This window comes from Fusarium tjaetaba, assembly GCF_013396195.1.
Source record: "Fusarium tjaetaba strain NRRL 66243 chromosome Unknown NRRL66243_c0000088, whole genome shotgun sequence".
NCBI lineage: Eukaryota > Fungi > Ascomycota > Sordariomycetes > Hypocreales > Nectriaceae > Fusarium > Fusarium tjaetaba.
Window position 1 is genome coordinate 31,561 of NW_023501284.1, and position 26,754 is coordinate 58,314.

The following is a 26,754-nucleotide window of genomic DNA, read 5'->3' on the forward strand; positions in this document are numbered from 1 at the left end:
CATACGAGGAACGACCCCTGCCACTTTGACAGTGGTCAAGCCCCTGGTATCGGTAGTTGATGGATCGATCCCTGCAAGACTGGTTCCGTTCGGTTAGCGGGAGGCTTTGATACGGATCCAAAGCTCTGGTTAGACTAAAACCCTGGGCTGGAATCAGAGCCCGTTTCTTCGTCTTCTTTCTCTCTCCCTAACCCTCTCACCATGATCCTTCATGCATGGAGCTGCATTGCATATACTACCACTACCACTCTGCTACTGTAACTGCAACTGCAAGCCCCTCAGAGATAGGGCGGTCTGCTGGGATCCTTGATCTGAATCGTATGATCGTATCTAGATAACGAGTTTTGAGGAGATGGCATTGTGGATTAGGTTCGTGACCGGGAGCAGATGAAGCAGGGGGGTGCTGCAGATCTCTCTCGCTTTGACCTCTTGTTGGGAACCTGGTCCAGCTGGAGCGATTACGACAGTCTACCTACATACATACATGTATGTACGTGCAGAAAGTTACAGTATGATTAGATCCCTGAACCCAAGGAACGAGGGCCCCGGGGAAACGAGGCTGACGGAGTATGAGTTCCTAGCGACGAGGAGAGTAAAGAGATAACATTTTTCAGGGGAAAGGAGATGCAGCTCTCCAAGTAGGCTATTGTGCGATTGACGCTGTGCAAAACTCAGATTTGTCGTGTCCTTTTTGATACGTCAGCTCGAGTTGAAGCACTTGCATGTTTCTTTTTTACTTGTCTCTGGAATTCCGGTTTCAAGGAGATTGGTTGGCCCCCCGGGGAGTCTGGGCATCTTTATTATCCCCGATAGGTCTGACGTGTTTTGGTCCAAGTTTACAGGACTGTAAAGGTCAATAGGTCATGTTAGAGGTCATGTGCATAAGGCACCTCGATAGGCTGAGAGCCTGAGACGGGTGATGAAAGAAAGGACGAGACATGCATGGAAGCACCCAGCATGAATCATTTCTTCTTTTTTGTATCGGTGCACATGACTCCCTGTCTCCCTGCAGGTTGGTTAAAGTCTGGACTCTCTCATCGCTCATTAGTGAGTGACATTGGGGCGTGTTGTCGCTATGATTGGAGTCCTTGAGAGCGGAAAATAGGGCGCCCGTGACCTTGATTTCACTTCTGAGTCGATTGCCGTTTGCCTCAGTGTCTGTCCTCAGTCGTATGTATATTCTTTGCCATCTCCGCGTGATAATGACGAGACAAGAGCGCGGCATGCGTAACAGACAAAAGCAATAACATAACTCGCAGGAAGAGTTGCAACACAGCACACACACTCTCAACACAGCAGCCAAGTGATCGCCGTGGCCTCATAAAACGGCATTCTCGAACCGTCCTGTCGATCTCTTTGACAGCCTCGTATGAGTTATCGCTTTCGATTCAGGAGAGAAATCATCCATGTTGTCGATCTCTTACTGACAGGATATTGTATGTCAGGTACGGATACAGACAAGTCAGTTCTGTCAGTGAAGTACACGTACAGTGCGTACACGCTCATGCATGCATAGCATTCATTCATGGCTCTTCTGAGATGTCGCTTTGCCTTTGCCGTGTCATTTTGTGGCTTCTATTTTCAGCTTGTCGCACGCAATAGCCTCACCTGGCGATCACTCCCTGAACAGACACTCCAGAATGGCGAGGGGGGCAGGGGGCGCAGTGTCTGAGTGCTTTTGCTTTTGCTTTTTTCTCGTGATTGCTTTTTATATCATCGGCCCTAAAAACTTGAAAGTGACTCTTGTGGCCAAGAATATTTGCTTTTTCTTCCAGTTCGTCACCGCATTCTAACGGCGAGTTCATGCGTGTTCAAGGAGGTGTCGAGATCGGCAGAAATGGCAAACAGATCGAATTGAATCGAGTTGAATCGGATCAGATCAGATCAAATTCTCTGGACGCGTAAGAATGACCATTCTCACGGAGCTTGATGCTGCTTGGAAGAGGGTCTAGACGGAGTTGGCTTATGCATATCACTGAACTTGCAATTGCAGGAATAGGGTAGGCTAACGAGATGAACCAGTTTACTAAGAGACAGTAATTAAACCCCTTTTTATACTTGGATATAATATAGAAATAAATATTTGTTTCTTTATAGTTGATCAACAAGCTACCTGTCTGTTTGTCTGCCTGTTTGGTATGGTAAATTTCCTATTCCTATTCCCAACGTGCGTATAGACCGTACGAACCCTACAGCTTTTAATGATGAGCAAGCCCCGTTGGCTCAGTGGTAAAGCGTATCACTAGTAAAATCAACACGAAATGATAAGATCACTGGTTCGATTCCAGTACGGGGCAAATAATCGTCTTTGCTTTTTGGCCTTGATGCTCATTTTTGAGGAATCCAAGCAGACTTGCTGACGTGACTGGTTGACTCTATGACGAAACTATACCACATCAGTTGAGAGGTTGATAACTAAATCTTGATTGAGGTGGGACAGACTTGAGCTGTCTTGTCCCCTTGCGAACTTCTTTCTGTCTAGGGAGCTCATCAGCTGCACGACATGGAGTTGAGACATCGGTGATCCTCCTGCGATCGATAGGCTATTTTACGACTCCGAGAGATCCAGTTGATAAATCACATACTTAATCTCTGATGCTGATGCACCAAATGTTTGTCTAGTACCACGTGCATAATCTCGTCTGCTGAATGAATGATCCATTACATCTCCCAGCTGTGAGAGATGGACGTAGGTATATACGTATGTATAACCGCCATTTCCAAACACTGTATGTACTGTCGAAGCGTGCCAGATGGCTATCATCGGTTCGCTTAGACCTTGACCGGTCGCTCAAAACTCAAAAAGCCCTCACAGGATCATCCGTCAGCCTCCAGACCGCGGAATACTCTTTTCAGCGACGCATCCATGCAAGCAATCTCGATATCATCTCCGCGGCGCACCCATCATCCCCCCTCCCTCCCTTCGTGTGAGCACAAATATTGGGCGTTGAGCATTCACCGGTTGGGCTGAGCGCCAATAGCTGCGGTTGATGCCCAAAAGGATCTGCAGGGCTTTTCGGTTCCAGAGACAAAAAGAAAAGAAGACCTTCGGATTTCCATATTCGTTCTCACCGCGGCGGGTATCCTGTCTTGTTTGGTCGCTAGTAGGTTTCACCACCGGTGATATTTGCTTTTCGCTCGTGGTCTAGAACACTTATCCCACACAAGATAATCGCGAGGTTGGGCAACAACTGGGGATTATTGTTAAGGCGGGTAACAATTTCAGAACTCTCTGAGATTTGCCGGTAGTCGCGCGCGTAAGCCACCAATACACAGGTTATGTGCTGAGAGGGCACAAGTTGAGGAGGACAAATAGTCCTAGACGTGCCCCTTGGGCTGCGAGAGGGTGCCGAGGAACCGAGAGCGAGATCCTGCTGAGGGACGCACCTGGAAGACAGCGATCAAGCCCGACGAAAACTTACCAATATTGGTATGAAAGTAACCCAGAAGCCCTGGATCTGTGGGTTGGTAATGTCAGGCCCGTATCTGGCTTGATAACACAAGCGTCACAGTGCAGAAGACGTGATGTAGAGATAGACTCATATAGTTAAATTCAGACGCTTCAATGCTTTCTATACTATCCCAAGCACCATTTTGAGCACAAGTCATGAAAGACGCATATCGACTAGTAAACTTCAAGGACGTATCGTCCCTCCTCCTTGAGCTTCTCAATCTCCTTGCGAGGATCAATCTTCTTGCCAGCAGCCTTGGCCTCGTGAGCGATAGCCTCCTCGAGCACCTTGGTCACATCTGGTACAGGCCACGTAGGACCGCAGAGGTAGAAGCTGCCCTCGTCCTGGATGTAGGCCTTTGCGATCTCCTTAAGAGTCTGACGCATGCGGTCCTGAATGTAAATCTTCTGAGGCTGGTCACGAGAGAAGGCAGATCCGATAAGAGTGACAACACCAGCGGCCAGATAGGCCTCCCATTCCTCACCATAGAGGTATTCCTCACGCTGGTGGCGGGATCCAAGGTACAAGAGGATGGATCCGATCTCCTTACCCTGAGCCTTCTGCATAGCGCGGTACTGAACAAAGGCACGGAAAGGAGCAAGACCCGTTCCGAGACCAGCCATGATGAGAGGTGCAGTGTCCTTGGTAGGAAGCTTCATGACGGAAGGCTTGACTGAAGCAGTGACCTTGGCACCAACTGGGAGACGGCTGAGGTAGCGGGTAGCATGTCCGTAACGGGTACGGCCACGAGGATCAACCCAGTCAACCACGACAATCATGAGAGAAACTGAGTTGGGGGTGACAGCCTGAGCAGAGGCGATGGAGTACTCTCGGCGCTTGGCAGGGCTGACAATCTTGATGAGATCGTGGAAGCTTGGGCGAGCTGACTTGAACTCCTCAAGAATGTCAACATAGGTAGCGGTATCGACCTCGGCGCGGCGCTTCAGATCCTCAGCACCGGCGGGGCTGGCGAGAGCCTCAAGTTTCTGCTTCTCAGTCTCATCGGTAGCAAACTCAGCAAGGGCCTCATAGAAGCGCTTGGGAGGCTTGCCAAGAATATCAACATTCTGGACAAGGGCCTGGAAGACAGTACGGGTCTCGAGGAGAGCAGGATCCTCACGAGCAGGAACCTGGACGAGCTCGGCAGGGTTGAGGCCATAAAACTCGATGAACTGGTTGACCTCTTCCTCGTCGTTCTCGGCGTGAATACCCAGAGCCTCACCGATCTTGTAGGTCAGACCCGAGTCACCAAGATCAAATTCGATGTGGAAGATGTTGCGGTCGTAGTCCTGAGGAGTGAGTCGGCGGTTCTCCTTGACAGTAATGGTGGAAGTCTTGACAGACAACTCGGGTCGCAGAACGTTCTTGGTGCCGTAAGCCTCCTTGAAAGCGAGGGACTTGGCAGCAGCCTGCCAGTCACGGAGCTCGAAAGTCTCCTCCGCTTCCTCCTTGTCGTGGACGACGAAGCTGTTGCTCTGGATCGTAGCAGGAAGATTGGGGTCAACAAAGTCGGCACCAACCTCAGCCCAGGTGGAGGGGACCTCGAAATGACGGAGGCAAAGGCCAACAGCATCCATGGACTCCTCCAGGGTAGGAGGATGACCCTCGGCGAGGATATGCTTGGCGATATCCTCGGGGGTATAGTCAGGAAGAGCAACCTTTAGGAAGGACAGCTCGAGTAGCAGCTTGGAGAAGAGAGGGTCCTTCTCGAAAGCAGGGGAATAGGAAGAGTCGAGGATGAAGAGCTCAGCCGCCTTCTCCCGGAGTCCCTTTCGGAATGCGAGAGGGAGGCGCTTCTCGACCTCATCATCCTTGAAGTTGGAGAGCTTCACAATGACATTGCCACCCTCGACGAGACCCTTGAGGACATCAACCTCCTGGAGAATCTTCTCGTCTCCGACGACAATGGTGTTGGCGTCGTCAATGTCGTAAGGAGCCTCGAGGGCCTTCTTGGAGGCTCGGAGGTCACTTCGGACGAGACCACCTTGGGTGAGGTTGTCGAAGATCTCGTTAACATAAACGTTGGAGGTGGATTCTTTGGAGAGCAGGTTGCCGATAACACTGGGAGAGTTGAGAGCAGATGAGTTGTCGAGGTCCCAGAAGGTGAACTGCTGAGCCTGGACGAGAGAAGGCAATTTCTTGGCCTCACCCTCATTACCAAAGATCTTGTGGAGAGTGCTGACCAGACCCTGAGGAGTAACAGTCTGAGCAGGAGTGTACTTAATGTCGAGAACCGCAGGCTCGCTGTCAAATTTGCCAGAGAAAGTGACAGCAGTCAGGACATCACTGTAGAGAGCAGACTGGGTAGCCTCATCCTCAACAGCGAGTTCGTCTCTGACCTGACCAAGGACTGCAATGGTACGAGCAGAAGCAGGGATTGCCTTGATGAAAGCCTCCTCAATGAAGGGGCGGTAGATTCGCACGTTGATAACACCAACCTTGGCGCCATCAGAAGAGAGCTTGGCCAGAACCTCCTTGGCCACCTGTGACTCGACGCTGCCGAAAGCAACGAGGACGACGTCAGGGGACTCATGGCCATGGTACTCAAAAGGCTCATAGACTGTGCCGAGCTCATCGTTGAAGAGCTTGAGAAGCTCAACAACCTTACCGGCGGTGTCAAGACGAGTGTTGAGCTTGCCAGCCTCGGCAGAGAGCTTGCTGTACAGATCGGCAACACCGTTCTCGCTCAAAGCATCAACGACACGGAGAGTCTCACGAGCGACTCGGACACCATCGTAGATGTGAAGAGTAGGAAGAAGAGTAGCCAGGAGAGTGGCAAAGATGGACATGTGCTGAGCTTCATAGGTGGAGGTGCTAGCAACAAGACCAAGGCCTAGGTCCTCGGCAAGGCGCAGAGCGGAGTCGTAGTTGGAGATAAGACCCTTGCTATCAGAATAGTCGAGAGCAGCGACGTGGGCGACGAAGGGACTGGACACGCCGTAGAGGAGAGAGAGCTGGTCGAGGGTTCCGCGCAGTTGCTGGAGGCTGCCTGAGGGCGCAATCAGGGACTGGGGGATGTGACGCTTGGAGACATCGAAGTCGGGAGAGAAGATGTAGCCCAGAGCGAGAGCACCAGCGCCAATTCGAGTCTGGAGAGGCAGGACCTCGGTGGAGTATCCGTGGATGTTCTTCTCGTTCTTGGAAGCCCACTCCTTGAGTGCGATATCGAGGTCGAATGTCTCGGGAGAGTAAGAGAAGATCTTATCGGAAAGCTTGTAGGCGATTTGCTGAACGAGGAGTTGGGCGGTCACATAAGTCGGGCCAGAGATTGATGATAGAGGAACCTGCTGGCCGAAAGGGAGACTGGACGACAACTTGTTGAAGTCTGCCGAGTTGGTCTTGGCCACAGGGGCCGATTCTTGGTGAGGCATCTTGAGGGTCTTTAAAGCCAATGAAGGGAAAGAACAAAACTCCGCGGTTGACTATTGACTTGAGAGTCAAAAGAGATGGTCTACCAACTGAAACTCAAGTCGCTGGCTCTGAAGCGAGATGAGATACTTTCAGGGTGATAAGGACTGAGGAAGAGAGAGGAGGAGGAGGAGGAAAAAGGGCGGAGTCAAAAGAGAAGCAAAAGATCCCTTCAAGAGGCGACTCAAGGGAGTAACCGTAAGGAAAGCCATGGCGCCGATTCATTGTATTTTCCCCCGTCTCTGCCCTTGAATCGGACGGGTCTTGCTCGGTCTTGAGAATTGTTGATGCTTCGACAGAATCACGCAATTGAACTAGGCCGACTTCGGAAAGGACTTTGATGTCGCAAGATGGGAAAGTGGGATGACAAAAACCGCTGCAGCAGCTTCTACGGCGATATTTGCTTGTGAGTGGTCGTTAATTTATTTACTACCCCACATGACACTTTGGTTCCCAATGGAGACCCCGAAATTCCGATCCCTCCTGCCGGGGACAACTTTTTTTTTCTAGCGCCCCCGATGGCCCGACCGGCAGTCGGCGATCGCAATCGGTTGCCGTTCTTTGCTTCAACATTGACCTGTCACCTTAATCAGCTTCGGAGGCAACACCGAGATTTTACTGAGTATCAAGATCCAATCAATTAACAGTGCTTAGTATTGCTTGTACTACTAATGCTTGCGCGTCTCATTAGACGAGAGTGTGGAAGAAAGTGAGTGATATTAGTCAACTTGATGAGTCAGCTTGGCAACATGTTTCGAGAAGGCTGTTTGTAAACTCCTTCAACAGAGATATCTCATCCATCACTCGAGATCTTCATTATTTTCAATAGGTCAATAGTATATTATGACTGTAGGACTTCATATCAGTTTACTCTGTTCAGTGGTAATCAACTGAGTTGCCATAAATGTGTGTTTCACCGCCATGATAGCGGCCCAAGTGCTGGTCCTTACATGAGTAATATGGATACTAAATCAATGATCGTTATTTATCTACTAAAAGACTGAATTGTGCGTAATTCTTGAGACTTCGGCCTTTAGAGGAGATATAGCTACCTATTCAAATTCTCTCTAGCCATAGAACTAACGACAACCAGAGTACCTCGCCATCATGACAGTGACTTGGCTTATCAAACAGCGAGAAAGGACAAAAGTATAACGTAATATTAAAGCTATATATTATGTCTCCTGTCAAGCACTTTTTTATAGCATATGGATAGCGTGGGATTCATGAAACTACCAGTATTATTCCATAAATATCAAATACCATTATCAACAATACAGCTCAGCGATTGTCGTACATTCCACTTCTCACTGGCTAAGCGGAACACTCTTGGCCACGATATAGAACTGAGTTATAGCGTCGAACATTGTGTCTTTTGGATATGCTTATATTTCAGCGAGGAGGAATTTGCCAAGTGATATATGTTTACCAAGTTATGCCACATCGTGAACTGACGCCCGCACGTTACTAGATGCCAGAGACTAACTAGGTACGAAGTATTCATGTAGCAGCACGCTTGGCAGAATTCCGAGTCATGATCTAGATTAAAGGGCATTTGCCACCGAATTCCATTGTATGACTTGGCACACATTCTACAGCTATTGTAGTTTTTATGATGGCCAGCTTCATATTTTGTCACTTACAAACTGCGCGTTCCTAGTTTTTTGGAGGGAGATACGCATGCTTTTGTGTACCCGTGGTGAGCGTATGATGCCATCTGGCATATTTGGGGAATCTGAATTACCTTACCTAGCAATGATCTTCAAATGACAACCGTTCATGACGTCTGTCAGGTAAGAGAACCGCATTTCTGGATTTGCTCGGGACCTTTTAGATCTTGGACCTCTCCCTACAAGAGTAGGAACCGAATCAGCGATATAACAAATACTAGAGACTGGTGCTAAGGGCCTGATCATTGATGCCCCCCTACGATGAAGGTAAGTGTCTACCATGAACCCAATATTGGCCACCAATAGCTATTTGCATTACGCAAGAGGCGAGCTATTATGTTGCTAGAGAGCTACTCACGCTAGCTTCGATACTTACTCAAATATGTCGTTTGGCGATGGAATTTGCCGATAGCTGGAATACCAGCTAAGGTGCTAAAGCACTCATGTTTGAACCTACGATGATTATCGGCAGCGTCAAACCGTGTCAGACAAGACAATCCGGCTTCTAACTTGCCGATAGCTGGAATACCAGCTAAGGTGCTAAAACACTCATGTTTGAACCTACGATGATTATCGGCAGCGTCAAACCGTGTCAGACAAGACAATCCGGCTTCTAACTGTGGAGTATCCGGAGAATTTTGATCCAATGCCCAGGGTTCGGTATGCGTCGTGGTCTGGGTGGAGGAATGCGGCTTATATGTCTGGACCAGACTACTGGGAAGTTAGACCATTTCCGGGTTCTATCCTCAGACATCATTGGCCACTACCACAATTCCTTCATACAGGTCAAGGCACGACTCATGAGATGGATCGTCATCGCATCTCCAGATCCGTCTATCGAGGCATGGGCCAGCTAGCCCTCTCTGAGCTTGACTGGGTGGCCACTGCGAAGCCATCGCGTGGTTTTCCCTCGCTTCCTTGCCTATACGGGCGACCATCTGCCCGTTAATGTCTGGCTAGAGCTATGGCCACGCGGCGCCTCCGTTCTCTGGCTTCTGGAATCATTGTTCCTGCGTCAAATTGGGTCCTGGGTGGCGGTATATCCGGTATTTGACTACGATGTGGCGCTTGCTTAATCGTAGAGCTGGTCATGGCAATGATGCCTCTTCAGGGTCTCGTCCGTTTCGCCCCAGAAACCTGGTATGATGGCATAGAATCATGGTTTGCGCGACAAGAGGCTTCTAGTGCAATCCCAGATTCGTACTTAAACCTGAAACAAGAACTTCCGAAGTGAACTTGACCTTCTTTCACAACCACCACTCTCATTGGTTATCAAAATACGCTCTCTTCCCACCTCTTGTCTCTCCTTCTATTAACCTTCGCACTATCCTTTGAACCATGGTTCAACTTAAGAGTTACGCAGTTATTGCTACCACCCTCCTTGGCTGTTGTCTAACAGCACCTACAACTCCTCCTGGAGTCGACAGCACAATCCCTGGCAGCTACATCATTACCCTCAAGTCTGAGATCAAGGCCCCTGCAGTTGAGGCTCATATGAAATGGGTTGACGGTGTTCACAAGCGAAGTCTCGAGAAGCGTGATGGCGACAATGGCGTCGAGAAGACATTTGAGACCGAGGCTGGTTTTCACGGATACTCTGGTACATTCGACGACGAGACAGTGAAGCAGATTAAGAAGAGTCCCGAGGTAAGATATCTAAACCACAGAAATGTGCTTGATGCCTAACAACTGAAATAGGTCGTCCGTGTTGAGCCTGACCGTAGAGTCAAGTTGACATGGGGCGCTTCCAAGCGTCAAGAACAACCCGTGGAACCAGCACCACCAGCAGAAACGACAAGTCAAGAAGGCGAGGACACTGAAGATGAGAATGAGGATAATCAGCTTGAGAAGAGAAGCGAAATCAACCAAAAGTCAAGCACATGGGGCCTTGGAACCATCTCACACCGCAACAAGGGCTTCCAGAACTATATCTACCACAAGCAAAGCGGCTCTGACTCATTTGCCTATCTTGTTGATAGCGGTGTCCGTACCACACACCAGGAGTTTCAAGGCCGGGCCAAGAATGGTTGGACAGCCTTCCGAAAAGATTATGTTGACCGACTGGGTCATGGTACTCATGTTGCTGGAACTATCGCTGGAAAGACCTTCGGAGTCGCTAAGAAGGCCAAGATCATTTCTGTCAAAGTCTTTCAGGGCGACTCTGCCGATCTCTCCGTCATTATCAAGGGTATTGAGTGGGCCGTCAACGATATCATCAAGAAGAAGAGACAAGAGTTCTCCGTGATCAACCTCTCTCTTAGCATCGATGGTGTATCTGGGGCGCTCAACGACATCATCAAGAATGCCGCCAAGTCCGGGGTCATCTCTGTGGTCGCCGCCGGAAATCAAGGAACAAATGCCAATACGAAATCTCCAGCTTCAGCCCCTCAGGCCATTACTGTTGGAGCCATTGACAAGAACTGGAGAATCCCCAGCTGGTCCAACTATGGCAGCGCTGTAGATATGATGGCACCAGGCGTCGATGTCGTTTCTGCCTCGTATCTCAGCGACGACGGCACTTACATTGAGAGCGGTACCTCGATGGCCACTCCTCATGTTTCTGGTCTTGTACTGTACGCGCAGTCAGTGTACGGCATTACCGGCGTTGACACCACAACCAAATACATCAAGAAGTACGCTACCACGAATAAGGTCGTCGGTAGCCGCCGAGGCTCACCGAACCTGATCGCCAACAACAACAATTCTGCTCAAAGCAGATGATTCTCGATTCATATAGCCTGAGTTCGACCAAAATAAGGAACTGCGGACAGGAGGGATGATCAAGCAAGGCATTTTGGGATTGAGAACAAGCATACACGGGATAGCGATTGTTTTGTTTTTACATAGACTTTGATTCGATCTTTACCAATATGTATCAATACCAGCTACTTTGACCTGGGAGTCTCGATGAACTTTTACTCTGTGACGTTTCACTGCACGAGACATGTTACTGTTGTTTCGAGAGGTTTTAATTCCCCGATGGCCAGAACTTAAGGTGATACAGTCTGAGACCTTCTATTTTCGTGTTGAGTTAGTTCCTCATGGTTCTCAATCTCCTACAAGCTTTTATTCCATACTCAGACGTGTCTCTGATAATCTCTAAACAAAATGAGGCTCAAAATAGCAGAGCTGACAGGGGTTGCCCTCTGTTTATGGTATACCTAATGTCCCACTTGAGCATGGATGGACACAAATGGTGACTAACTCTGTGTTTATCAAAAGGTGCCTTTCCTGCCCGTTATATATTTCCAGTTTTTGGTTTTTTCTTTCTTTTCCCCTAGAAATATAGTAACGGCGCGTATGTGTTGATCACTCCCGCATCACTAACAATGAGAAAAGCACGAAGAAGGTTGGCTTTAACGAGCGAATATTGGACTGATTCTCTTTAAGAATCTTGGGTCATGAGAGACTGCCACGGTATGAACTTCGCCGAGACGCAGATCAGAAATATACGATAATGTTGAAGAGGGAAATTACAGTGTTGAAGTCGGGATGCATCCAGCAGCTTACACGGAAAAGTGGACAGAACGGGCACTATACTAGTTCGCGTTAGAGCAACGCCAGACCTGCACGGTTAATCGAACCATACTTTGAAGAGATGTTCTTTTTAAGAAAAGCTGCAGTAAAGGTTCTAGCTCTATTAGCACTAAAATGTGCTAAGTTAATTCAATCTATAGGCCCTCCGCGATCTGTAAATCTCCAATTCATAATTAGTTCTTGAGATTGGCAATAGTACCTAGAAATATCGATGAGGTTGGGGAAACACGGATTTAGCACTAGATCCTAAATCCGTGGCCCGTCATGGAGTTACATCACGAGTTCCGACACTGTAGAATTACAAAACTCTTCAAGTCGCCATTCAAAGTAACCCTATTTCATAGATCTGTAGGGATTTGCCAACGGATCGACCGCTGTGTAGTATTTCAGGCAACCTCTCACACTTTTACCTTGATTCCATTTCAAAGTGTTGATTCCTGGGTTTCTTATATCATGCATCTCATCCTTACTGGAGCCACTGGCCTCGTTGGCTCTAGCGTGCTTGACGCTATGCTCAAGTCAAAAGACATCACCAAGATCTCAATACTGAGCCGAAGACCAGTGCCGATGGCAGCAGGTGATTCCAGAGTCAATGTCATCACTCACAATGACTTTACGAGATACAATTCAGAAGTCCTTGATCAGCTTCAAGGCGCAAACGGTGTGGTCTGGGCGTTGGGTATCAGCCAGCTCAAAGTGACAAAAGAGTAGGTTTGCATTGAATTGCTTATGGCCCAAGTTTGTATAAGCTGACAAGGTGCGGCAAAGCGAATATGTCACCATCACCAAAGACTTTCCGGTTGCTGCTGCGAAAGCCTTTTCCAAGATATCACCTACCAAGGAACCTTTCCGATTCATATACGTTTCTGGCCATGGAGCTACCCTTGAGCCGACTTCATTTACACCCATCTTCGGTCGTGTGAAAGGTGAGACTGAGAAGGCACTTTCTGAGCTACATGCGCCGTCGAAATTCCACGTCGAATCTGTACGTCCTGCTGGGGTAGATGCTACAAATCATGAGGCTATCAAACCATATATTCCCAACCCTGGTATGCTCTACAACGCTATGTATTCGCTCATGGGTCCCCTCATGAGAACCGCACTTCAGTCGTTGCATAGCCCAACGGAGAAACTTGGCCCTTTTCTCATGAATATGGCGATGGGGAAGTATGACAAGCGGTTGGATGCTGGAGGAAACGGCATCTCCAGTATCAACGGCTCGAGGATACTGGAAATTGTAGCGTTCCAACGGTTGTATGAGCAATGACAGTTTTTTGCAACGAGGGAGAGTTGTTTGGCAGTGGAATTTTCAAGAATGGTCATCTAACGGCTATGGTGGAAATGATCCAATAGATGAAGCTTTATACCGGTGATTGCTGTATGGTGTAGTTGTTCTCCAGCATTAAGTGCTGACGCACGCCTTTTACAAGATATTTTTAATGTTACCGCGACTCACATTCGTCGAGGTTCTAGAGGGTCTTGGAGCAACAGAAGCGGGAAACGGGGAGGTCAGCTTTATTACCTACCTACCCAGATAAGACTAGGCTCGTCAAGCCTCCGCATTGATTGCAGGTATATCTCTCGTGTCCCTATTTGCTGAGAGTATTTATTTAGTCGGGGCTTGGTTTTGTAATTTTGTTCTTTTTGCCTCTGTTTCTTCCATTTTTGTTTCATTTCCTTGGTCATCTACCATGGTGCATCGCCAGAGGGCGTACACGTGTGCCTCACAACTATTGACATCCAATACTTGTACTGAGGCCCGAAGGTCTGAGGCACATAGTTTTCAAGTTTATATGTATGTGCCTACCTCAGTACTTATGCAGTTTCTATGGTCGCCAAGCATCTTCTTTCTCCACGCAATTCGATCGCAGGCTAAGCTTTTACTCATCAGCATTCCCTGTCATGATGTTCTTGGCCTGAGTCATCACATTTGTTACTCACACATCGGCGTCCAACGAAAGAGTCACTGAATTCATTCAAAGAACTCGATCAATTCTTTATCTCAGCTACGCTGTTCAACTAACGATCTTCATAATTTCAACGCTACAACGCCGGCTATAAAAACTTCGTCCATGGCTCATCCCTAAACCTTGTTGGAAGCATCCTTCTCGCTCTGATCAGCGTCTCGGGCGTCTTGCTCAACAACCTCAGGCGGATCCTCGATCTTGGTCATCTTGTAGATGATCATAGCTGCGAACAAATCACCGGAAACGTTGACAGCGGTACGGAAGCGGTCAAGGAACCAGTCGATAGCCACGATGACAGCATACATTTCGGTGAGCTCGACATTAACAGAGCGAGCAATCATGACCGAAAGAACAAGCGAGGCCGAGGGAATCGGAGATACACCGATAGAGGCCAGTGTTGACAGCAGTGCAACAATGATATAGTCGGCAGGCCCGAGGGTTGTGCCTTGTGTCGCAGCCATGAAGACAACGGCAGCAGGAAGATAGATGGCAGTGCTGTTGCTATGTTAGTCTTGCACTTCGGGAATTACGAGGCAGCGACTTACCCGTCCATGTTAATCAGACAGCCCAGAGGACAAGAGAATTTGTAGATGGTGGAAGGAATACCACGGTCCTTGGCGCATCGAAGAGTGACCGACAAAGTGGCAGCAGACGAAGCAGTTCCCCACGCAGTGATCCAGGCAGGAGAGATCTTGATCCAGTACGAGTAAGCATTCATCCTGGTGAAGGCGAAGAATATGATGGGCACGATGATTAGGATATGGATGAGCATGGTGGACAGGGTGGCACCGATGAGAAGACCTAGATTCTTGCCGATCTCGCCAATGTCAAGCTTCATCAGGTTGGGCAGAATCAGGAAAAAGACACCGATAGGGGCCACCGCAATGAGGAACTTGATGATCTTGGTGATCATACGTTCAATCTCCTCGGTAACGCGAATGATGGGCGAGCGAGGGGATTCAATGAGGTATCCGACGATGATGGCAGTGATGATGACTGCCAGTAATTCGTCTTCGGCCAACGCCTTAACCACATTCGAGGGGATCAAAGAGAAGAACATATCCTGTACAACCACGGGGATGCTGCGTTCGTTTTCTTTGAGTTTTTCCTCTTGGTCTTCATCAAGTGCGCCAGTGCTGACCACTGAGTACTGTTTGGCCCAGACGAGGCCCATCATGATACAAGACAGTGTGATGGACACGAGAGTGGTGATGATGTAGTACCCGACAGTCCATCGAGCAAGAAGAGAACCCCCCTTGCCCATCTCTCGGAGTCTGGTCACAGCGAGCAACATAGAGCAGACGATCAAGGGAAGGACTGCAACTGGTCAGCGGCTGACTCTGGGTCGAAGAAGCTGTTGCTGGCTTCAAGCCAATAGGGAACTTACCAACTGCCTTAAGGGCTCTTAGCCACATGTTGCCAATGATACCGACAAGGATGGGAGCAGCCTCCGGAATATCGTCGACCTGAGTAGCGACGACAACGCCGATGGCAATAGCGAACAGGGCAGCTACGATGATTTGAAGAGCTGAGCCGGGTTCTTTGAAGCTATGCCACCACGGCTTCTTTACAATCTCCTCCTGGGCATGGTCGTGAGGAATGTCGCTGCTGGAATTGGTAGGCACCTGTACCGGGCGTGCCTCGGAGACATCCTTGAACTCATCTTTGGTGGCCATTGCAAGAACAGCAAGCCTGGCTTGAGTTTCAAAGACTGAAGACAAGACTAGGACCGCGGAGAAGTTTTGGCAAGAGACGGAATGGAGAAGAGGACTGGCACTACAATTCCTGGTCAACGTCAAGAGCACACCTCAGCTTTTATACCTCATGGCGCTCTCTATCGCCAAGCCAAGCTGACTACATGGGAGCAGATGTTATGGAGCATCAAGAGAGTCTGTCAGGAGAGCGACACCAGGGCATGAATGAAGTGCCCAGAGAATCGCGTGCCGAAACCAGCAAAGATGCGACACATTGGAAGAAACACTCGAGCTTGGCCTGTCTAAGAAGAGAAGGTGAGCATTACGAAATTCTTTCCCCATCGCCAAGACAACAAGCATCAACTCCTTGGTCTCTTGATAACCTGGTAGCTCGGGTAAGCCGACTCAGAGTCAACTGTTGGCAGACATTGTGGAGAAGACCAAGGAGTACTGGTTGATTGAGAGTTAGGATTTGCCCGAGGAGGCGACGATGCCAAGAGAAAGTGCAAGCGGACGAGTCGCTCGAAAGACGAGCCAAGAGAGCCAAGAAGTCGAGGCACTATTCCAGCCCATAACATGTTGTACATTCTCCCCAAGCCAAGCCGCCACACACGACAGAGTACCATGCATTACTAGGTTGAGCCCCATACCGCAGAGATGGGGATTGCACAGACGGGGCATGACTGCTGGTGTTATCTAGCCAAGCACGAAGTACATTCTAAGATGTTGCATGTTTTACGAAATACCAAGAGTGATAACGCAGTGCCGAGACTTGCTCAAGTCCCGCGTATCTCGACGAGAGATAAGGTGTCAGGGATCTGGCTCGTTGTTTGATGCTGGAGATAGCGATCATCCAGCAATGATAGCTTACTTCGTGAAGCAGCATCACGTCAATCGACAAACCACCAGAGGCGGGTGAGCGATGTGGCGTGCTTAGGCTACTCGACGAGCGATACTATAAACGCAGGATGACTAACGGCATTACCTGGTGGCTTAAACAGTTCTCGTACGCTGGGCGGTAAATGGTTTGTCTCACCATCATGCACTCCTCGGACAAGAGCACACCACGATAGGAGCTCCGGGGAGGCACGGAACGAATGAGAAGGAAATTAGGACCAGAACGGAGTAGGCTCAATGATTTGAGCAACGGCGTCTTCAATACAGGGCTACGGTACTCTCGCTACCGAAGCACCAGCTCACCAATTTTAAATCAGCGGTCTCCAAGAAGTCCGAGAATAGGTTTTCACGTCTCCATCTCAGGAGTTTAAGCAAGGGTCTCGGTGTGCCTGCTCATGTTTCCCCCGGGGGTGAAACTCTGAGCTGAACCCTGGCATCGTTTTCTTGTAACCAAATTTGGGGGTTGTTCTCCGTGGGCTTTGCTCCAACCGCGCTCCTATTCTGGAGTCCATTGGATTGTTCAGGAAGTCTCTGATTCCCATGGCGGCTAATTTGCGGCCAGACTTCCTTGCCAGCTATCGAATATCTCTCAGCATCACAGTGCAATAGTACATTGCCTAGCTGGCTTCCCTGTGGATATATCTTTTGCCTCGTTCTCTTGGCTGACCGTGTCTTGGATCATCACGCGGACGATTGTTACGTTCCATCGAGGATCCATGCCACCCATTCCCTCGGAACGATCTCATGCAGAAGCAAGACTCCCAACTCCTCAATCTGGATCCAAGTCGTACGCTGTAAGGGAATCCTACGATTGTGCAGAGTATATGGGGAATTCTTTGGAAGGCTTCGTCAGGAGATAACCGGGCATGACATTCTACAATTGCCGCATGAGGCGATTAAGCATCACCGGACTCGGGTTCCGAACGAATCAATCATCACAGAGGCAACCTGCATCCTACGCGCTAAGTAGCCTGTTTAGAGTGCCTAAGACTAGCTTCCGTGCAAACGCCTGCTACCCCAAAAATGAAAAGGTTCTGGAAACTTACTCAGAAGAGTCGACTACGCCTTATGTCGACATTTGGGGGTCACTTGTATTTCGGACAATACGACAAGGAGCAGTACCCCCCTCGAGCGGTGCGCGCCAACCTCAAGATTTCGATACCTCGTTTCGTCTTGCTCCAGCTCAGCGCTATATTCATCACAACGAGGGATATTTGCGAATGGCCAAGGGTGCTGGAGCCTATCCCTCTACAGCTCAGTGTCCGGCCGATGGTACGGCCAACGTTCGACACGGGCCTCTTCACTTTGGGGAAATAGCGTATAATCCCAGGCAATTGAAGCGAATATGCCTTCACCCCGCAGAGCATCGACTTATTACGTTTAAATATCCACTTAAGCCCACTGAATAAAACAGGTGAATAGGATGGCTTGACTCGTCGTCAAACTCATCCAACCTAAAGCTATCAAATGGCGCATCAGTGTATCCTGTTTCTCTCCGCAAAAGATACCTACACTGGGGGTACTGACAGACGATGGAGAAAGGCAGCGTGAAGGCATCTGATGCGATAGCGAACAGAACAGAACAACCTTGAAAGTCAGGATCTCGTCTGCGGGCGTCACTGTGCTTGGCGGGTAGTGAGATTGGGAACTGATCATTCCACGAAGGGCATGTGGGAAGGTCTTGGAAAAGTCTTGGGAGATAGATAGAAGGGCTTGGAGGAGGATGGTTGGGGAGTTGGAAAGCTTGGTATTGGGGTCATAATCGCAGACACTCACTCAAATTGCAACGTCAATCCGCTTATAGCCGTCTCTGGCCTTTGTCTTTTGCCCCTCCCCCAGACGAAGGCCAAGAAGACAAGATGCTGCTGATTGGGTCCCCCGCAACGCAGGGAGGTTTCTTGTTCCTTCTTAAGATGACAAGTTGGGACTGTACGTAATGGAATACCAACAACAATCAGCAACTTCTCCGCAATTTCCTGGAGTCGAGACAAGCTCGGACATGTATGTATGTGGAGGAGAGAACTTGTGAAAAGCGTATTGTCTTGTCATGTAAGACGACTGTTGGTTATCGTTTATAAGGTTCAGGTTTACGACAAGCCCATGTTTTTACAGAGTAGAGTCCCGAGAATCAACCATGATGGCTCGAAGGAGGGAGGACATGGGCAGTGCGGCAGTCTTGATACTGCTTCCCCATGATGGTTTGCCCAACCAATAGGACTTTTGATGCCCTGGCTACCTGGGTTGCTCCCGACTTGTAACCGGAACTCAATAACTACTGATTTCTGTCGAATTGCCCCTAGCGAATCTGTACCCAGATCACGCGAGCTGACATGAGCTTTGGCCAGGTACATTAGAGAAGAAGCCAACTGTCTAGAGTACTGTAGCCTGTACCTGACTGAGGCCCATCCATAACTGCGCTCTTTTCAATCTGGGCCTGGCAGTTCTAGTCGGACCATTCTTCGTCGCCATTATTTGACTAAGAGGTTTACGAAATTGCCTTGGCTAAATTCAGGGAGTCTGGCTTCTGCTGTTTTTGTTCGTTATCCTGAAGGGCCGTAATGATTCTCTATCGGGGGTTTCTTCAGTTGTTTCCAGGCGACATAATGAAGGGAGACACGGTCCCGTACGTCAAGGTACCTTATGGAATTTACCTCTAGATCACGTTTCGAGGGAGGAAGATGAAAGAAGCTTCGAGGTATGAGTATGTTTGTGGTACAGATTCTATCTCGGCGATACTCAGCTGCGAGTATGATAAGTATGTACGTAGTAGGTTATTGACGTTGAAGAGTTGCCCAGACAATTACGTAGAATTATCTGTCGTACTTTCCGGGTTGACTACTACCTAGGTACGTACTATCTTGAACCGGAATTGTCCCCATTGTTTGCAAGGTTTTGAGGGGCAACAACTTATGGAAGGCACGGGCTGACGGCACAAACGGCGGATTGAGCGCTTGACTGCTTTAGGACTAGCTCCCGTTACTCTGCCGGTAGGTGCCATATTCACCTTGCGCTGACCGAGAAGGTGCAGCCAGTCGGTCAATATTGGGCAGGTTCTGAATAAAGGGAACGAAACACAATGGAAACTCACACAAACACGAGCTTTTCTCCTCTAGCATCACTCTTTTGCTCTCACAGCAGTCAACGTGGCTTTCCTATGACCAGAACATGAGGCACAACAAGAAAGTCATCGCCAATATTAAATTGCACTAGTGACAAAGCATCATGACGAGAGAGTCATCATTTGCGACATTTGTGCGGTTTTTGGCCACGACGCAATGCTATTAAATACTGGCCGCGGAAGCGACTCGATACAGCTAGAAATCATTAACTTTTACATTCACACAACTTAACATCATTGTTTATTCTCTTTTTTCTTTTTTGAGCCCAAAATAAAAACACCTGGCAAACGCTCGTGCTGCTCAATCACCCAAGGTGAATACAAGAACAGAAACTTTCTTCACCAAGCACTTGTCGTCCTATATTTCGTCGCATCGCAACAAACAACGCTCAACTGTGAAACACTCCAGAAATGGCTTCCACAGAAACGGTTGTCACAACCTCCTATCTCCTCGGGAACCTGCACTGCCCGACTTGTGTCACTTTGATTCGCTCCCTCTTACACGATGCCTTTGGCGACAATGTACTCTGGGTTTCCCCAAATCTCGTTACCTCCGTTGTTACAGTCGAGCACAAAGAGAACTCCTCGGCTTCGGTTGCCAGCATGCAAAGGGTCCTTCAAGACGCTGGCTTCGAGGTCTGCGGCCTCAATACAACCGCCAAAACTGCGAATGATCTCTATCGCACGTCCCAGGTTGAAGGGGAGAGTAGCCGTGTCGCCGAGCATTCCGATGGCTGGTTGGATTCCTTTTTTCACTTTTGGCGCCCACAAGTATCACCTCTGGCGATGGAGGCCGCTCGTGCTGCTCACCTCGAAAATTGTGAAGCATGTAAATCCGAGAAAATCCCCGGAAAGTCACCATCTGATGTCAAGAAAGAACTGGTTCGGGTTTCTTCTGTCGTTTCCGATACCCCTACCAGACGTTCTTCTCTGCCGTATCCCCTCCAAAAGGTGGTTACAGAAACATCCCCCACTCCATCATGGCGAGTTACACTCTCTGTTGGCGGCATGACATGTGCTGTTTGTGTCAACACAATCACGCAGGAGATGGACAAGTTTCCATGGGTCACAAAGGTCGCTGTCAACCTCGTTTCCAACAGCGCAACCATCGAATATACAGGTGGTGATCGAGCACAAGAGATTGTTGATGCAGTTGAGGACCTCGGATACGATGCTGCAATCGACGAGGTTGTCAATCTACAAGAGAAAAAGGCTCAGGCTGATGAGCGTGAGGTCGAAGTGAGTGTCGACGGCATATTTTGCCAGCGATGCCCAGAGCGAATCGTCACAACTCTCAAGGCTCTTGCCCCAGGTCGACTCCAAATCTTCCAGGAGCCTACCATTCAGAATCCTATTCTAAGACTCAGATATACACCTGATGCTCCTAGATTTACAATCAGGCAGATCTTGCAAGCCATTGAAGCAGCCGACGACTCCCTCAAGGCCTCCATATACCATCCCCCCACTCTCGAGGAGCGATCTCGAATTATCAGAGCCAAGCATCAGCAAGCTCTGTTGTATCGTGTGATCCTTACCCTCATCTTTGCTGTCCCTACCTTTGTTCTCGGCATAGTTTACATGAGCCTGCTGCCAGATTCCAACCACGAAAAGATGTACCTCATGGCACCTTGGGTTTCCGGGCTCAGCCGCCTCGATATCAGTCTTTTCGCGCTTGCTACGCCGGTGTACTTCTTCGCCGCAGATGTATTTCACGTCCGAGCAATCAAAGAAGTTCGAACAATGTGGCGAAGGGGAAGCCGCATGCCTTTAATTCAGCGCTTTTACAGATTTGGTAGCATGAATATGCTTGTTTCACTGGGAACAAGCATAGCCTATTTCTCCTCTGTCGCACAGATGATTGCCGCAGGGACGTCTCGGAGAGCGCATCATAAATCTAAAGCCGAGATGTATTTTGACTCTGTGGTTTTCCTGACGCTGTTCCTTCTCCTAGGAAGGCTCATTGAGGCGTACAGTAAATCCAAGACTGGCGATGCAGTCGAAATGCTAGGCAAGCTTCGTCCAACGACATCTCTACTCCTTGAAAAAGACAAGGCGGGGGGGCAGATCACTAGCACCGTGCCTGTTGATCAACTTGACTCTGGAGACATAATTCGCGTGCCTCATGGCGCATCCCCTGCTGCCGATGGTATTCTTGTCAGTGGAGAGACCAACTTTGACGAATCGAGCCTCACTGGAGAATCTCGGCTCATCAAGAAGACGGAAGGAGACCAAATCTTTGCTGGGACAATAAATAAGGCAGCAGCCATTACCATGCGTGTCACGGGCGCCTCCGGGCAATCGATGCTAGACCAGATCGTTCAAGTAGTGCGAGAAGGTCAGACAAAACGAGCGCCAATTGAACAGATCGCCGACCTTCTGACCGCCTATTTCGTTCCCATCATCACTCTTATAGCAATCCTCACCTGGATCATCTGGATGGTGCTTGGCTTTTCCGGCAAGGTCCCAGAACACGAGGAGTCCTCTGATGGCGACTCGGTAGTGTTTGCCCTCCAGTTTGCCATCGCCGTTTTTGTTGTTGCTTGCCCGTGTGGCCTCGCACTTGCAGCACCCACAGCCATCTTTGTAGGCGGAGGTCTTGCGGCTAAGCACGGTATTCTTGCCAAAGGAGGTGGTGAAGCGTTTGAGAAGGCGAGCAAGATTGATTGCGTCGTCTTTGACAAGACGGGTACTCTCACCGAGGGAGGACAGCCGAAGATCACCGATTCTGTACTCTTCCCTGACACTTCGTCAAGTGAAGAGGAACGCAGCGCTTTTCTGTCAGCACTCAAGGCTGTGGAAGAGAGCAGCAGCCATCCCATAGCCAAAGCGATTGTCTCGTTCTGTGGTGACGCTCCGGCTAGTAATGTTGAGAATCTCGAGGAGTTGGCTGGAAGAGGTATGAAAGCCTCATTCGAGGGCTTTGGCAATCAAGAGATGGACATGATTATCGGCAACGAACTTCTCATGCGAGAATTTTCAGTAAACTTGTCAACTCACATCACATCACTTCTCGATACCTGGAAATCCGAAGCCAAGTCCGTGGCTATAGTCGCCACGAAAGCATCATCTGCCGATGCCTGGACACTTGCCGCAGCGTTGTCCATCTCGGATCCGATCCGTCGTGAGACCATTCCTGTCATCCGAGCGTTAATTTCTCGTGGTCTTCAGGTATGGATGTTGTCAGGTGACAACGTCACCACCGCCCGCGCGGTGGCGCAGCGCGTTGGCATACCCTCGTCTAATGTCCTGGCTGAGGTTCTCCCATCGGACAAGGCAGCTAAGATCTCATCTCTCCAAGCCTCTCTCCACGCACGCGGCTCAACGACCAAACGCGCTACTATCGCCATGGTCGGCGACGGGATCAACGACTCGCCCGCGCTCACGACGGCCGATGTGGGCATCGCCATAGGAACGGGAAGCGACGTAGCCATTAGCAGCGCGGCATTCGTGCTCGCAACGTCACAGCTTACGGCTGTAGTCACGCTCTTGGATCTCAGCCGCGCCGTCTTTCGACGGATTCGTGTCAACTTTGCGTGGGCACTTGTGTACAACATGCTTGCCGTGCCCGTTGCGGCTGGGTGCTTCTATGCGATCAAGACATCAAGTGGAGAACGCGTAAGGCTGGATCCGGTGTGGGCGGCTCTCGCGATGGCTCTATCAAGCATCAGTGTAGTGTTGAGCAGCCTGAGCCTTCGGGTTCGGGTTCCTGGAGTGGGATTTTGCTCTCGCAAGGTTGAAATGGAGTAGCAGTATTAGGAACAGCGGTAGTGGTATTGGCGGAGGCATTGGCGGTGGTAGTGTTGACAGTCATGGTGTAGCTGCGTATTATGCCATCGCTTAGATAGTAGGAGCTCAGCCTACAGAATCTCAAATTCAGGGTTCTCTTAGATATGCACAGCTTACTCCTGGGCTCTCACGCACCTCGTGCCATGCATATGCCATATTGCCGACCTCATGTTGTGAACCAATAGACGAATTCTCGCAATCACCCTGTCTCGAAAGTTTTAGCCAATGTGATTCTGCTTCGGTCCCGGCGGAGGTTACAAAGAATATGTCATTCACACCATTTTGATTTTCGTTGGTGTGAGCTGTGAGTCGTTGCTCGTCCGAGGGATCCGTCCGTGCAAGCCGTGATGACTTCACACAGCCACGATCGATTAAAATCTGTCCTCACTTAATTGAGCCTGTGCTGTTGCATTAAGGAGCATTACCAGTTTGGTATGTATGTATGTACATACAAGCAATTAAAAACATGGTTTAATTGAGAAAACTAAAAATATAACAAGTTGAGGTTGAGTAAAGATAAAAGTTCAAAACACGTTTCATTGCGAATGAAACACGACGAGGTTCATGCACTCATCAACCTCGTATCAAGTAAAGCAAACTCCGTAAAACAAGCTCTACTCGTATTTGTCCGCCACCCGCATACGCAACCGTCTCCGTTATGTAGACACCCCCTGCCCTGGCTCTCAGTTGCGCAATCAAGTATTTTCACTTGAGTCATTCAAGAGAAATGCACTATAATGCAATGTAATTTCATTCTCTGAGTGCTGTAGCAATTGCATTCGGCGGTGCAGTGCACGCAAATGGAATCTATTTTGTTTGCTTACATCCATACCTAGTACATTGATCCTCCGTCGGACTCGTCAAAATCCGAATTCGAAGGATTTTACTGTTTGCGGTAGAAACGATTACATGATTGGTCAAAGTACCAAGTAAGCCTACCAAATTTGGTAACTGGCCCCAAGCTGTAGGGGAGGACCCTGTAAAGGCGCATCACCAGGCATAAGGAAGGGCTTATTTTAAGGCACTCCCAACACTGACTGACTGAGGTGACTTAGACACCTTCACTGTAAGAAAATGGCTTGCAGTTAACCTCGCAAGGATGAAAGATGAAAGAGGCACGGCACTGTTGATGATTCAACACTGACTGAATTGGAGCGATTTGTATTGCAAGGTTTAATATGTAATACTAAGTTGTAATTTTGGTATCTGTATTCTTCTTAGATGTTGTAGTTGTTGTTGGGTCCCCAAAGATGTATACCCCATTAAATAACTCCATGATCCAAATCCGACCAAAATGTGGCAGTGTATGATGCCTACTCCTTATTCCTAATCCTATTCCTAATCCTGTTCCTATTCCTATTCCTAGTCCTATTTCCCCCATCATATATCCCCGATATCAATCGTGGGGCGTAATGCTTTGTAGAGGCCGTCAAACAACATTGATACTGCGTAATCCCGAAACCATCCAACCTAGTCCCATGACAGTGACCCAATAGTAATAATGCACACAGCCCCCTTATCCCCGGGGAGGCTTCTGTCTTTCATGCAAGCCACAATAAACGCCGGTCTTTCAGTGGAAAGACTGTAGAGTAGAAAACAGAAACAAAGTGTTTGTAATAGAACAAAGGGAATAATGTTGAGCGGCTTGTCGGCCAACTCATGATGTATCTGGTTCTCTAAGAAAGCAGATGGAGAAGTTAAGAAAAATAATCAACAACCAAACGCCATGCCAAGGTTTCTTTTTCGATGCGAAAAGTAACGGATGCAAAGATTGATATAGTAATGCCAAACAGCGGTCCGTGTAACGCCAAGACTATGCATTAGATAGGTATCGAGCGCGTGCCCGATCGTAAGTAGCTATTTATCGCACAGCGACGCTACCACCGAGAAGACGACCCCACATGCCGCGCCTTGAGCGCTGCTGCTGATGCTGATGCTGATGCTGATGCTGATGCTGCTTCTTGGATGAGGTCTCATGGAGTTGCTGGTACTGTTGGTACTCATCGGCAGTGATCTCATAAGGAAGCATGCGGCCAGCAGGCATATGAGCCTTGGGGTAGTCAACATCGGGAACGATCTGGACGGGTGAGTCGTAGAGGCTGCCCTGTTGAGACTCATAGTAGTAAGGCTCAGGCTCGGAGGGCTCGAGGGGAGTGGTAGCTTGTGAGTAAGCGCGGCCAGAGGAGACAGATGAGGCGTAAGAGCTAGAAGAGCTGCTGTAGCTGAGACCAGGAGGAGTAAAGTTTCCAGAAAGGTTTCGTGCGTGCTCAGGTGTTGATCCTCGAGAGCGGGAGTGGCCGCGAGAAGAGGCAGGGCTGGGATATCGGGTGGAGGCAGCATAGAGCTCCTTCTGTCGTCGCTTCTCCTCGCGGTGTCGGATCTTCCTGGCATGTCGCTCGGCAATCTTGTGGCGGAGGGGCTCAAGGAAGTCGTCGAGATCACGGTAAAGGTCCTCCTCAGTAATTCGAAGATCCCACTCAAGAAGGAAGAGAAGCTGCTTCTCCATGAGGTTGACCTCGGTGCGGCTGAAGCCAAAGCTGTAGCACTCGGTGGTGATGTGGCTGTAGTTGGCCCAGTGCTTGTTCTTGGGTGAGCTGTCGTTGAGGTACTTGGCAGAAAGAATCAAAGCAGCGAGGAAGATGCGGTGGGCAGTGCATCGTAGACCACGAGCCATGGGCTGGAGCTTCGACTTTAGGCGGCCGAGGTAGACCAGTGTTGACATGAGAGTAGGGACCTGGACGTTGGAAGAGACGACGAGCTGTGTGATGAACTCCTCAAGGGTGGGGAGGGCTCCGTCTTCGGATCGAACGGTTCGAGGCTCGGGGCTCCTGGGAGGGGTTGGGAGGTTCTGGCGAGGCTCGGCGGGAGCGGGAGGCATGAGAGTCGAGTCGCAGGCAATAACGTTGTGGGCGGCTTGGGCGAGGTATGCGATCATATCGCGACCCACAGGTTGGTAGACGAATTGGTCCAGGGCAGTCTTGTTGAGTTCCTCCATGGTGAGGTATCGTGGTGATGTTGCAGAAGCCATTGTGTGTGTATGTGGATGTTTGAGGGAGAGGAGCAAGAGAGGTTGTATAAGTGGATGGGAGAGGATGATAGAGATATACTACACGGGAAGGCGGACCGTGTGTAAGTGAAGAAGGTGGGGTGAGGTTGAGGTTGATAGGTTGATAGGCTGTGAACCTTGACCTATTGCAAAAGCAGAGCAGAGCAAAGCAAAGCAAA

General features: G+C 49.3%; 6 protein-coding genes across 6 annotated transcripts; 3 read left to right on the forward strand and 3 right to left on the reverse strand.

Annotated features, from left to right (window-relative positions):
• Positions 1-3,625: 3,625 nt before the first annotated feature.
• On the reverse strand, positions 3,626-6,823 carry FTJAE_4660 (uncharacterized protein; the record flags this gene model as incomplete). The annotated part of the gene is made up of 1 exon (XM_037351087.1): positions 3,626-6,823. The coding sequence occupies one exon, from the start codon at positions 6,821-6,823 to the stop codon at positions 3,626-3,628; it is 3,198 nt and encodes a 1,065-aa protein (XP_037208244.1).
• A 3,045-nt stretch (positions 6,824-9,868) lies between these two features.
• On the forward strand, positions 9,869-11,251 carry FTJAE_4661 (alkaline protease (oryzin); the record flags this gene model as incomplete). The annotated part of the gene is made up of 2 exons (XM_037351088.1): positions 9,869-10,177; positions 10,229-11,251. The coding sequence occupies 2 exons, from the start codon at positions 9,869-9,871 to the stop codon at positions 11,249-11,251; spliced, it is 1,332 nt and encodes a 443-aa protein (XP_037208245.1).
• A 1,269-nt stretch (positions 11,252-12,520) lies between these two features.
• On the forward strand, positions 12,521-13,334 carry FTJAE_4662 (nucleoside-diphosphate-sugar epimerase; the record flags this gene model as incomplete). Its single annotated transcript, XM_037351089.1, has 2 exons — positions 12,521-12,774; positions 12,836-13,334. The coding sequence occupies 2 exons, from the start codon at positions 12,521-12,523 to the stop codon at positions 13,332-13,334; spliced, it is 753 nt and encodes a 250-aa protein (XP_037208246.1).
• An 816-nt stretch (positions 13,335-14,150) lies between these two features.
• FTJAE_4663 (excitatory amino acid transporter) lies at positions 14,151-15,710 on the reverse strand (the record flags this gene model as incomplete). Its single annotated transcript, XM_037351090.1, has 3 exons — positions 14,151-14,529; positions 14,580-15,351; positions 15,422-15,710. The coding sequence occupies 3 exons, from the start codon at positions 15,708-15,710 to the stop codon at positions 14,151-14,153; spliced, it is 1,440 nt and encodes a 479-aa protein (XP_037208247.1).
• Positions 15,711-20,154: 4,444 nt separating this feature from the next.
• On the forward strand, positions 20,155-23,490 carry FTJAE_4664 (copper-transporting ATPase 3; the record flags this gene model as incomplete). Its single annotated transcript, XM_037351091.1, has 1 exon — positions 20,155-23,490. One exon carries the CDS (start codon positions 20,155-20,157, stop codon positions 23,488-23,490), a length of 3,336 nt encoding a protein of 1,111 aa, XP_037208248.1.
• Positions 23,491-25,390: 1,900 nt separating this feature from the next.
• Positions 25,391-26,557, reverse strand: FTJAE_4665 (cyclin; the record flags this gene model as incomplete). Its single annotated transcript, XM_037351092.1, has 1 exon — positions 25,391-26,557. One exon carries the CDS (start codon positions 26,555-26,557, stop codon positions 25,391-25,393), a length of 1,167 nt encoding a protein of 388 aa, XP_037208249.1.
• Between the last annotated feature and the right edge of the window lie 197 nt (positions 26,558-26,754).